The sequence below is a fragment of the Cetorhinus maximus genome, chromosome 28, assembly GCF_964194155.1.
Source record: "Cetorhinus maximus chromosome 28, sCetMax3.hap1.1, whole genome shotgun sequence".
Classification (NCBI taxonomy): Eukaryota; Metazoa; Chordata; class Chondrichthyes; order Lamniformes; family Cetorhinidae; genus Cetorhinus; species Cetorhinus maximus.
Genome location: NC_135906.1, coordinates 13,932,917 through 13,945,113, shown reverse-complemented (window position 1 = coordinate 13,945,113; position 12,197 = coordinate 13,932,917). Strand labels below are relative to the sequence as shown.

Here is a 12,197-nt window from a genome sequence, read left to right as displayed (position 1 = left end):
TATCATTAACAGGTGCAGGTGTGTTATCGTTAATGGGTACAGGTGTGTTTAATTAACAGGTGCAGATGTGTTCCCAGTAACAGGTGCAGGTGTGTTATCATTAACAGGTACAGGTGTGCTATCATTAACAGGTACAGGTGTGCTATCATTAACAGGTGCAGGTGTTCCCAGTAACAGGTACGGGTGTGTTATCATTAACGGGTGCAGGTGTGTTATCATTAACAGGTACAGGTGTGCTATCATTAACAGGTACAGGTGTGCTATCATTAACAGGTGCAGGTGTTCCCAGTAACAGGTACGGGTGTGTTATCATTAACGGGTGCAGGTGTGTTATCATTAACAGGTACAGGTGTGCTATCATTAACAGGTGCAGGTGTATTCCCAATAACAGGTGCACAGGTCCAGGTGTGTTCCCAGTAACAGGTACGGTTGTGTTATCATTAACGGGTGCAGGTGTATTATCATTAACAGGTGCAGGTGTGTTCCCAGTAACAGGTGCTTGTGTGTTTCCATTGACAAGTGCAGGTGTGTTATAATTAACATGTGCAGTTGTGTTTCCATTACCAGGTACAGGTGTGTAAGGCTCAAGTGGGTTTCCATGAAGAGGCTCAGTTGTGTTTCCATTAAACGGCTCAGGAGTGATTCTATTAACAGGTGCAGGTGTGTTCCCAGTAACAGGTACGGGTGTGTTATCATTAACAGGTGCAGGTGTGTTATTAACAGGTGCAGGTGTGTCATTAACAGGTGCAGGTTTTTTATCATTAACAGGTGCATGTGTGTTATCGTTAATGGGTACAGGTGTGTTATCATTAACACGTGCAGGTGTGTTCCCAGTAACAGGTGCAGGGGTGTTATCATTAACAGGTGCAGGTGCGTTATCATTAACAGGTGCAGATGTGTTCCCAGTAATAGTTGCCGGTGTTTTATCATTAACAGGTGCAGGTGTGTTATCATTAACAGGTGCAGGTGTTTTATCATTAACGGGTACAGGTGTGTTATCGTTAGCAGGTGCAGGTGTGTTCCCAGTAACAGGTATGGGTGTGTTATCATTAACAGGTGCAGGTGTGTTATCATTAACAGGTGCAGGTGTGTTCCCAGTAACAGGTGCAGGGGTGTTATCATTAACAGGTGCAGGTGTGTTATTAACAGGTGCAGGTGTGTCATTAACAGGTGCAGGTGTTTTATCATTAACAGGTGCAGGTGTGTTATCATCAACAGGTGCAGATATGTTCCCAGTAACAGTTGCAGGTGCAGGTGTTTTATCATTAACAGGTGCAGGTGTTTTATCATTAACAGGTGCAGGTGTGTTACCATTAACAGATGCAGGTGTTTTATCATTAACGGGTACAGGTTTGTTATCGTTAATTGGTGCAGGTGTGTTCCCAGTAACAGCTATGGGTGTGTTATCATTAACAGGTGCAGGTGTGTTATCATTAACAGGTGCAGGTGTGTTCCCAGTAACAGGTGCAGGGGTGTTATCATTAACAGGTGCAGGTGTGTTATTAACAGGTGCAGGTGTTTTATCATTAACAGGTGCAGGTGTGTTATCGTTAATGGGTACAGGTGTGTTTAATTAACAGGTGCAGATGTGTTCCCAGTAACAGGTGCAGGTGTGTTATCATTAACAGGTACAGGTGTGCTATCATTAACAGGTGCAGATGTATTCCCAATAACAGGTGCACAGGTCCAGGTGTGTTATCATTAACGGGTGCAGGTGTGTCCCTAGTAACAGGTGCAGGTGTGTTATCATTAACGGGTGCAGATGTGTCCCTCGTAACAGGTGCAGGTGTGTTATTATTAACAGGTGCAGATGTGTTATCATTAACAGGTGCAGGTGTGTTATCATTAACAGGTACAGGTGTGTTCCCAGTAACAGATGCTTGTGTGTTTCCATTGACAAGTGCAGGTGTGTTATAATTAACATGTGCAGTTGTGTTTCCATTACCAGGTACAGGTGTGTAAGGCTCAAATAGGTTTCCATGAAGAGGCTCAGGTGTGTTTCCATTAGATGGCTCAGGAGTGATTCTATTAACAGGTGCAGATGTGTTTCCATGAAGAGGCACAGGTGTGTTTCCATTAACAGGTGCAGGTGTGTTCCCATTAACAGGTGTAGGTGCGTTTCCATGAAGAGGCTCAGGTGTGTTTCCATTAACAAGTGCAGGTGTTTTTCCATGAAGAGGCTCAGGTGTGTTTCCATTAACAGGCTCAGGTGTGTTTCCATTAACAGGTGCAGGTGTGTTCCCATTAACAGGTGCAGGTGCGTTTCCATGAAGAGGCTCAGGTGTGTTTCCATTAACAGGTGCAGGTGTGTTTCCATTAACAGGCTCAGGTGTGTTTCCATTAACAGGCTCAGGTGTGTTTCCATTAACAGGTGCAGGCGTGTTCCCATTAACAGGTGCAGGCGTGTTTGCATGAAGAGGCTCAGGTGTGTTTCCATTAACAGGTGCAGGTGTGTTCCCATTAACAGGTGCAGGCGTGTTTGCATGAAGAGGCTCAGGTGTGTTTCCATTAACAGGTGCAGGTGTGTTTCTGTTATCAGGCACCATGTTTCCATTATCAGGTGCCTCCCGCTCTCTGATTCTTGTGTGTACACCAGATGATATTTCTGTGGAATTTGAAAATGAAAAAGCTACAGCATAGTTCAGGACTTATTAACCAGGTTTTATCACCATGGCAAACTCAGTATTATTGGGAAATATCAAGATTAAAATAACATTGACTTCTTGACACAGGTTAGAAATTCACAGTAACACCAAACTGAAACACGAGAAGAATCCAATTGATATTTACACAAAGAACGCGGAAAAATTGATCCAATCTCTGAATATACATGCACACAGAATATACATGCAGCATCCTAGGCTTTAATAATAGACGCATAGAGTACAAAAGGAAGGAGGTCATGTTAAACCTGTATAGAGCACTGGTACAGCCTCAATCTTTGAATATATAAAAAAAAATCCTCCAAGCCATTATTAATGAGATTATCTGGAGTATTGAGGAATCTAGCTGTAGATCTAAGGCTACAAAGAGGAGGGAAAATAAGGAAAAATAAGGAAATATGAGTTAGCTGAATGCCAAGTTTGGCTTTTAATTACAGGTGGAAAGATAGCATCATGAAGCACAGAAGGAACCATTCAGTGCGTTGTGTCTATGTTGGCTCTTAGAAAGGGTTATCTAATTAGTCTCACTCCTCCTTCCCCATAGTCCTGCAAATCTTTTTCTTTTCAAGTAATTCCCTTTTTAAAGTTACTATTGAATCTGCTTCCTCCGCCGTTCCAGGCAGCACATCCCAGATCACAACAACTCACTGCGTAAAAACATTTGTCCTCATCTCCGGCTTACTAATTCTGCTAAACCTATGACCTCTGATTGTTGACCCTCTTGCCACTCAAAACAGTTTCACTCTATCAAAACTCTTCATTATTTTGAACACCTCTTTAATCTCCCCTTAAACTTCTCTGCATGAAGGAGAACAATCCCAGTTTCTCTTATCTCGCCCTATAACTGAATTCCCTGACCCCCATAAGACTGAGGTAGCTGTAGCGTTCCACAGTTTGAAAACCCTGAAGCAAGGAAATTAGTGAATGAATGAAACAGTTTGATGAGCCCAAAGGGATGTGATGAGGAGGAAGAACATGGAGGACCACCAGCCTCACCTTGACGCAGTGTTTTAGTTAGATCGAAGGAATCAATCTGCCCTGAAGACTCAAGTCCTTGGTTACAGGAACAAATGTAACTTCCTTCTATGTTATGGCAACTTTGGTTTGGTCCACATAACCCATCATTGTCATTATCATCACACTCGTTAATATCTGAAATAAATAAAAAATTAAAATGGAATTTTACTGTTGTAAAGTCCTACAAAATATTTACAGCACAGAAAAAGGCCATTCTGCCCAACATGCTCACTCCTCTTCACCTAACACTGGTAGATTACTCTTCTTTTCATTTCTCCTTATATTTATCCGGCTACCTCACAGGAACATGGGAGCAGGAGTAGGTCGTTCGGTCTGTCGAGCCTGCCCCGCCATTCAAACAGATCATGGCTGATCATTTACTTCTACACCATTTTTCCCCAACATCCCTATATCCCTGGCATCTAGAAATCTATCGATCATAAATGTATCTATGCTATTTGTCTCCCCTTGACTGTGAGTTCCACATTCTCACCACTCTCTGGATAAACATTTTTCTCCTGAATCCCTTTTTGGATTTATTAGTGAGTGTCTTATATTTATACCCCTTGGTTCTGGTCTGTCCCACAAGCCGAAACACCTTCTCTATGTCTACCCAATCAAGCCCTTTCATAACCTGAAAAACCTCTACCAGGCCATGGCTCAGTCTTCTCTTTTCTAGAGAAAAGAAGCCTAGCCTGTTCAACCTTTCTTGATGGATATAACCTCTCAGTTCTTGTATCATTCTAGTTCGGCCTTTTTGCCCACTCGTCATTGCTGCTATGACTTTTAATAATATGGAGAGCAGAACTGTTGCAAGTTAGTACTAAAGTCTAAACTATTATATTAGAGACAGTGTGATGACTGGTGCGATGTGGTGAGGAAGAGGAATGCTCGTCTTACCTTGACAAAATGTTGTACTTGAAGCAGGAAAATGTATTTCTCCGGAAGATTGAAATCCCTGATTACAGACACAGTAATAATTTCCCACTGTGTTGTGACAGCTTGCGTTTGGCCCACACAATTCACCAGCGTCACACTCATTAATATCTAAAATAAAAGGAAGTGAATTGCTGAAAGTTACTATTGACATATAATATCATATAAGTGTAACAAATTATTCATTCTCAGGATGTGAGTATCGCTGGCATGGTTGGCATTTATTGTGCATCCCCAGTTGGCCTTGAGAAGGTGGTGGTGAACCGTCTTCTTAAACTGCTGCAGTCTGCGTGTTGCAATATTCATGTGGCTACAAGCAAGTTAGTTGGACGGGAGTATCAATCAATTTGGGCTCCCTGTATTTAAAATAGGAAGACCTACATTTAAATGGCACCTTTCATGGTACCTGGATGCCCCAAAACGCTGCAGAGCCAATAAAGTGCATTTGAAGTGTAGCCACTCTTGTAATGTAAGAAATGCAGCTGCCAATTTATGCACAGCAAGCTCCCACAAACAGCAATATGATAATGACCAGATCATCTGTTTTTTTAGTGATATGGGTTGACAGGTAAAAATTGGATAATTCCCCTGCTTTTTTTCCAAAATGTAAATTTAAGTTCACCAGACGGGCAGGCAGAGCCTCAGTTTAAGATTTCATCCAGAAGATAGCACCTCCCACACTTCAGCACTCTCTTCGTACTACATTGGAGTGTCAGTCCAGATTATGAGCTCATGTCTCCGGGAGTGGGGCTTGAACTCACAACCTTCAGAGACAAGAGTACTACCACCAACCATATGTCAGCTTTCTCTATGATGGGAAGAAACTTGCTCTGTCTGGTAGCTTTAAGGGGTTTCTATCTAATGTCCCAAAGCAACTCCTCGGGGTGAATTTAAAAGTCAGTCGATAGCTCGCCGTCTTTAAAAAAGGCTGCCCCACAGCGATAGTGTGGCCATAATGACTTGAGAGTGGGGCTGCCACTCCCTCAGGCACGATCTGATTGGCTGGCAGCTGAGTAATCCCAGCAGAACCAGAAGGCAATAGTGGCCACTACTGAGACTACAAGCAATCCCGAGGAGAAAATCCATGCATGCCAGACTGAAAGGTAAGCCCGGGGATTCTGGTCAGGGAAGGATCAGGGTACCATCTTGGGGGTGTGTCCCCGATGGAGACAGGGAACCCACCCTGCCGCCCCCTCCCCCACCAATACCAAAAGGAGGTTAACCCCGTTCACCACCCCCCCCCCCCACCCGCCGCCTCCCCCTGGCAACCCCTTTCCTTCCCACCTTTTACTCCGGGTTGGGAAAGTAGCGCACTGGCCACTTTTCTTCTACCTTTCCCTACCCACCATATTGTGGCGATGGAGGTGGAAAAAAGGCCCTTAAGTGGTCTTTATAATTGGTAATTTAAGAGCCTCAATAGGTGTAAGGACCGGCGGGCTGGCTGACAACTTACTTGCCCACCGTAATATGGCGGACAGCTCGGGGTGGGCAGGGAGGCGGTGGGCTAGCCACCCGCTTTATTTTAGGTGCTCCCGCCTTCAAATATGTTGGGGGAGGGGGGAGGGGCCCTTAAAATCCACCCCCCTAGTGGACTAGAACTTAGAAGTTGAACTGTGGCTACACGTACCCATGGACAGAGGGGCTTTCCCTAACTTGGTACCAATCTGGCCATCTCACTCTCAAAGGTTGCAGGATATGCCAGTGTGTGAAATGTGAATAGCAAGTACTACTCTTACGGATTTGAGCACTGAGGCAGTTGTTGGGGCTGTACTTTACTCCTGACTGTGCCACACCAGAATTGGGATTGTCTGATACTGTATCGGGGTGTCATCCCTGGCTGTAACACACCTTACCAAGCCGACTAGTTACTGATGAAAGAAATTGTGGGATCAGAATCCCCTCCAGCTGGGAAACTTATGGAATAAAAATCCAGACTCATGGACATGTGCTGACCTCATGTTTGGAGCTATTAAATGCAAAAGCCCAGCTGCAGCCAACAGCACAGGGCTGGGCAGCAAGGGGTTAATTCGGTAAAAAAAAGTGGCTCATCAAAGGGGTTTGGACATTAACTGATTGCTGTCAGAGTGTTTATGGTACTACAAAATGCCATTACCTGCCATTGACCGACACAATGAAGAGCCTAACCATCCAACACAATGGCACAAGGGACATGTTATCAATACAATACACTCAGTGAAGGGTAATGCCCCTAAGGTCTGCACCACAACAATTGTTGCAATGCCAGATTCCAGAACTAAGATTGGTTCCTCTCAGGGAGCGGAATAGGGTCATTCAAACCTCCAGGTGCTGTTACTGTGTCACCTCAGGCAGCAGGAGAATTTTTCATGTAATGAGAACTGATAATATTCATCTGGGATATATCTCCCATGGAAAAACCCTGTATTGTTTTAACTAGCGTGATCTGATCACATTCGTCAGGACGAAGCATGGAATAAATTAAGAGTGCTAACTGCCGGACATTGTAACAGCAGAAACAACAGGAAATATGTTTTGATATGTCTGAGCTGAGTTATTATATATCAAAAAAAAGCATGTCAGAGTTTCTTTGCTGAAGTTGGAAGAAGGGTCAGGACTGGTCACCTTGACCCAGGACCTACAATCAACGCTGGATGGACCAGCTGTGACAGGGATTGTAAGTGGTTTCAGCCAAATCGTAGTGATATTGGGTTGAGGGTTTTGCAAGGTTCTGAGACCAGGCGGAGGGCGGGATGTTCTGCACCCGCCCGCGATCTTCCCGTCCTGCCGCAAGTCAATGGGTTTCTGGCTGGGGCACCGCCTCACCCATGGCGGGTCCCTGCCCACAGCAGGGCCAGAAAATCCCGGCCGTAGTGTTTTGCCTGTATTTTGTAAGTTTTAAACTGGGTCGTGGTGACTTTGGGTTGGGTTAGCTGGGAATCGGGGTGTCAATTTCAGCCAGCCGCAGGAGGTGTTGTACTGGGGGCGGGTTGTTTTAATTTTTGGGGTTTTTCCTGTGTTATTTTAACTAATCGTAGAAATATCTGTATTAGGGTATCGGTGGGTTCAATAAAATATTAAAAACTTGGTTGAGCCAAACACTCTGTCTGTGCAGTTTTGTTCTTTATAAATCCTAAAGTCCAAGAACTGTTTAAAAGGGGGCAACGGGAATACTGGCAAAATAAACCAACGAGGAATGAACATGATTCTTACCAACACAGTCTGTCCTTGTATTAAAGGTGCTTTCACCAGTGATTGACGTAAACCCTTTCTTACAGCGGCAGTAAATTCTGATATGTGCCCTGAACCGTGCACTGTAACACTCGGTGTTGTCACCACACTCTCTGATAACGTGTGGTTTATCCTTTCCACTATCATCATTGCCTGCAACAAAACACAACATAAACAAAATGTTCCCTTCCTTTTGTTAAAGTCATACAGTAAATGCCACCAGTTGGCTCACAACAGGCTGGGGATTAAAGCCTTCCAAGGCCTTGCCCCTCCCCTATCCTCCTGCAGTCCTACAACCCAGGGGAGGTAGTGGTGGTATAGTGGTATTGTCATTAGACTCATATTCCCAAAAACTCAGGGTAATGCTCTGGGGACCTGGATTCAAGTCCCACCAAGGCAGATGAAATTTGAATTCAAAGTCTGATGGTGACCAAGAAGTTAAAGACCTATCTGGTTCACTAAGGAAACCTGCCATCCTTACCTGGTGTGGCCTACATGTGACTCCAGACCAACAGCAATGTATTTGACTCTTAAATGCCCCCTGAACAAGGGCAATTAGGGATGGGCAATAAATGCTGGCCTAGCCAGTGATACCCACATCGCCTGAATGAATTAAAAAAACCCCTCTGAGTTCCTCCAACTCCAGCCTTGACCTGATTTTAACCCCTCGACCATTGGATGCTGTGCCTCCATCTGCTGAGACCCTGGGCTCTGTAACTCCCTCCCTAAACCTCTCTCTCTCTTGTCATTTTTTTGATGAAGTTTTTGGCCTTACGTGGCATGGTGACAATTTGTTTTTGATAATTGCTGCTGTGAAGTGCATTGGGATGTTTTTACCACGTTAATGGTGCTACATAAATGCAAGTGGCTTTTGTACTTCAAATCGAGGCTGACACTCCAATACGGAGGTCCCATTCTTCAGAGGAGACATCAAACCAACATTCCTTCTATCACCCCACAGGGCTAAAGAGGAAAATAAGGCAGAGTGTGAAGGGTTCTCAAATTTCCCACATTTTTCATATCATCAACAAGGACATGACTTTTGTACTTTTATGGCAGAGGGCCCAACTGCTGGGTTAAGTGTAGAACCCTGCAGACAGGAGGCTAGGATGAGAGGAGACAGAATACGCATTCTTCCCTTTAAAACAATCAACCCAGAGAAAGACTTCATCTTACACAAAACTAAAGCCCATCAAAACCTTGCATAAGTAATCGCTACTAACTACTAAGGCAGGAAGGCTGCAATCAATGCAATTATGCGAACCCATCAATACTCTACATATACAATGGCTTTCAGTTCAAAACTAGTTACGGGGGCAGGAAGACAACGATAAACATCATGTGAGCCCATTAAAAACAACGAGACAACAATCACCTGAAGAAGCCCAAATCAGACAAAGAACTAAACTTGATTTGGTTTCAGATAAGAAATTAAAAAAAAAACAGTATAGCTGGGCCACCAGTTACGAAGTGGGTGGGCAGTTTGGGAGGGTGAGCAGTTTTTGGAATGGTTGAAGCAGAGTTTAAACAGGGAGCTGAGCCAAGCGGAGGGAGGAGATCTGGAGGTTTGCAGGCCCGCAGGCAACATCACGGCGAGGGGCACGGGGTGGCAGGCTCAACCGAAGACAACAAGGCCGCAACCTCAGCCCTCCACGAAGATCGACCACCCACAACCGCGTCCTCCACCCAACTGAAGAACCTTCGCAGATTCCACAGACCATGACCACGTGGGGACGGCAGACCCCAGAGGACACAAAGAGCGTACCCCAAAACTGCAACCGGCTTACCTGGCTGGATTTCGAACTGTCAAGGAACCCTGGTTGGTGAGCATGTCCCTGACCTCTCCTAGTTCAATTTAGTTAGGTTTTGGGGGTGGAACAAGGGTAAGGGGATTAGTAGCGTGATTTTCCCTTGTTATGCCGTGTGTTCCCCATTCTTAACTAAGTGTACTTTTTGCATAATCTCAGTGTAATTTGTGACTTCAGTAAACCCAGTTTTTCTTGCACCAAAACCAGTTGTCTGCTGTACTTTGTCACAACCCCCAAATAAGTCCAAGGTCTAGAACCCAGGGAGTGGGAGCGATTCGGACTGCTCAGAAGTCAGAGGTGAAGCTGACACACAACACCGCCCCCTACAAGTGCAGTTGGGAACGTCATCCCCAGAAACACGATTTGCAGTGAGGGGCCTTAAAGAAGCAGATTGGCCTTGAAGAAGGCAGGAACTGTAGTTTTTTTTAGGCTTTGGCAGAAAATGAGGCCCACAAAAGTAGGAGCATCATTGGAGGGAGAGTGGCCTCCTTTACCTCCAGTTAGAGACATCGGGACTATTACCATTGCCACCTTGAACCTACTTCTCTTCTAGCTCTTCATTTGCCTTCACTTGCATTACCCTTTAGGCGGAGGAAGGGGATAGCTGTTTCAAAAGTTTTCACATGTAAAGGAAACAAATTATTTCAACTTTCCTCACATCAGTCATAGACACAGCTGTTTTCAGCCCTTTGAGCCTGTTCAACCATTCAGTGAGATCATGGCTGATCTGTATCTTAACCCCATCTACCTGGCTTGCTTCTGTAAGTAACTCTTGATATCCTTAACTAACAAAAAACTATCATTGACAATTTTGAAATGTTTAAATGAGCCCCAGCCTCAACAGCTTTCGGAGTTCCAGATCTCCACCACCCTTTGTGTGAAAAAGTGCCTCCTGATGTTACCCCTGAACAGCCTAGCTCTAATTTGAAGTTTCATTCTCTTGTTCAGGACTCTCCCGCCAGAGGAAATAGCCTCTCTTTGTCTACCTTATCAAATGCTTTAATTGTCTTAAATGCCTCTGTAGTATTCAATTGTTCAATTGTTCTGTGTATGATTATATGAGTCTAGTAACTTATCCATGTTCACTGTGCTTGATTGGTTAGGCCTGGGTGTGGACTCAGAGCAAAGAGAACAGACATCACAGAAGCTCTTCAAAGCTAGAGCTGGGATAAGCATGAGTGCGGATATTTTGAGATTGCAGAGATATTTTAATACTTTACATATTTTACATACTTGTTGCACACTTAGAAACTAGTGTCATTGCTACATTCATCTGAGATTTATAAAATATACAACAGCCTCAATTAGATCTCCCCTTAATCTGTTACACTGAAGGGAATATAAGACTAGTCAATGCAACATGTCCTCATAATTTAACCCACAATCTTTGACTCTTCACCCAGGTTTTCAAATATCCAAGAGTGGGAACTATTTTCTAAGTGGGCAAGCACATGAAAGGACACTGAATGCAATCATGCTACCTCTGTGCACTATTTTTAAACAACTGTGAATCTGTGTAAGGTATGCAGTGAATGTATTGAGTATTTAATTCAAGCTCAGTAAGAGTTCAGAAGAAGAGTCATTTTGGACTCAAAACATTAGCCCTGTTTCTCTCTTCATAGAGTAAGCTTCCAGACCTGCTGAGTATTTTCAGCATTTTCTGTTTTTATTTCAATAAGAGAGGGAAGCCCTAGAGTGGAACTTACCAATGCAGTCCTGGTTTCTCATTAGGGTATCTTCATGTACACAGGGTTGAGTTGTAACTACAGACAGGACCGCAAGATAACCAAGGCAAACCACTGTCAAAAACAGAAAGAGAATCATTGCAGATTTTGAAGAAGAATTTTATTCTTGACCTGTGCTCGTTGACTTACATTGCCTTCTGCTCCACCAACATCTCGATTTTAAAATTCTCACCCTTATTTCCACATCCTTCCCTGGCCTCGCCCCCTTGCTATTGCTGCTACCTTCTCATGCCCCACAATACTCCGAGATCTCTACGCTCCCCCAATTCTGGCCCTCTAACCATCTCTCCCTCTCTTCAGCCCACTATTGGAGGCTGTGCCTTCAGCTGTCTAAGCTGTAGGCTCTGGAATTACCTTCATAGATGTCTCTTGCTCTCTCTCTCTCTCTCTCTGTCTCCCACCCAGTCCCTCCCTGCTTTTATAATGTTCTTTAAAGTCTACCTGTTTCCCCAAGCGATTTGTCATCTGTTCTTAACATCTCAGGTGACTTGCTTCAAATTTTGAAGCACCTTGGGGGGTTTAACTATGCAGAAAGCGCTTTGTAAATGCAAGTTATTGTTGTCGTTCATTCTCTGCAGCAACTGGATGGTCTGTTTAATTTCACTTTTGGTTTTCTCCTCTTCTGTCCTATGGGCACTGTGGTTCAGCTCCATGGGAATGGGCAGACTCTGATACATCAAGACTATTCTTACTTTGTGAGCTTTGATGTGGAATTATAGTTGGCTATTTGACTACAGATGCATCACAGTTGATCCCCATACCCTCCACATTTCTAAAAACAATCACCAGATGGCAATGCCAAGCAGGAAGTCTGACTTGTT

At 44.2% G+C, this 12,197-nt stretch overlaps 1 protein-coding gene across 1 annotated transcript in view; it reads right to left on the bottom strand.

Moving 5' to 3' along the window:
• Positions 1-12,197, bottom strand: part of LOC144668763 (uncharacterized) — a 121,031-nt gene that overhangs the window by 43,021 nt on the left and 65,813 nt on the right. The window contains exons 20-24 of the mRNA XM_078531094.1: positions 11,338-11,430; positions 7,806-7,976; positions 4,581-4,727; positions 3,660-3,815; positions 1,946-2,605 (exon numbers count right to left, since the gene is read on the bottom strand). Coding sequence (XP_078387220.1) covers positions 1,946-2,605; positions 3,660-3,815; positions 4,581-4,727; positions 7,806-7,976; positions 11,338-11,430 — 1,227 coding nt within the window. The remainder of the gene's footprint in view (positions 1-1,945; positions 2,606-3,659; positions 3,816-4,580; positions 4,728-7,805; positions 7,977-11,337; positions 11,431-12,197) is intronic.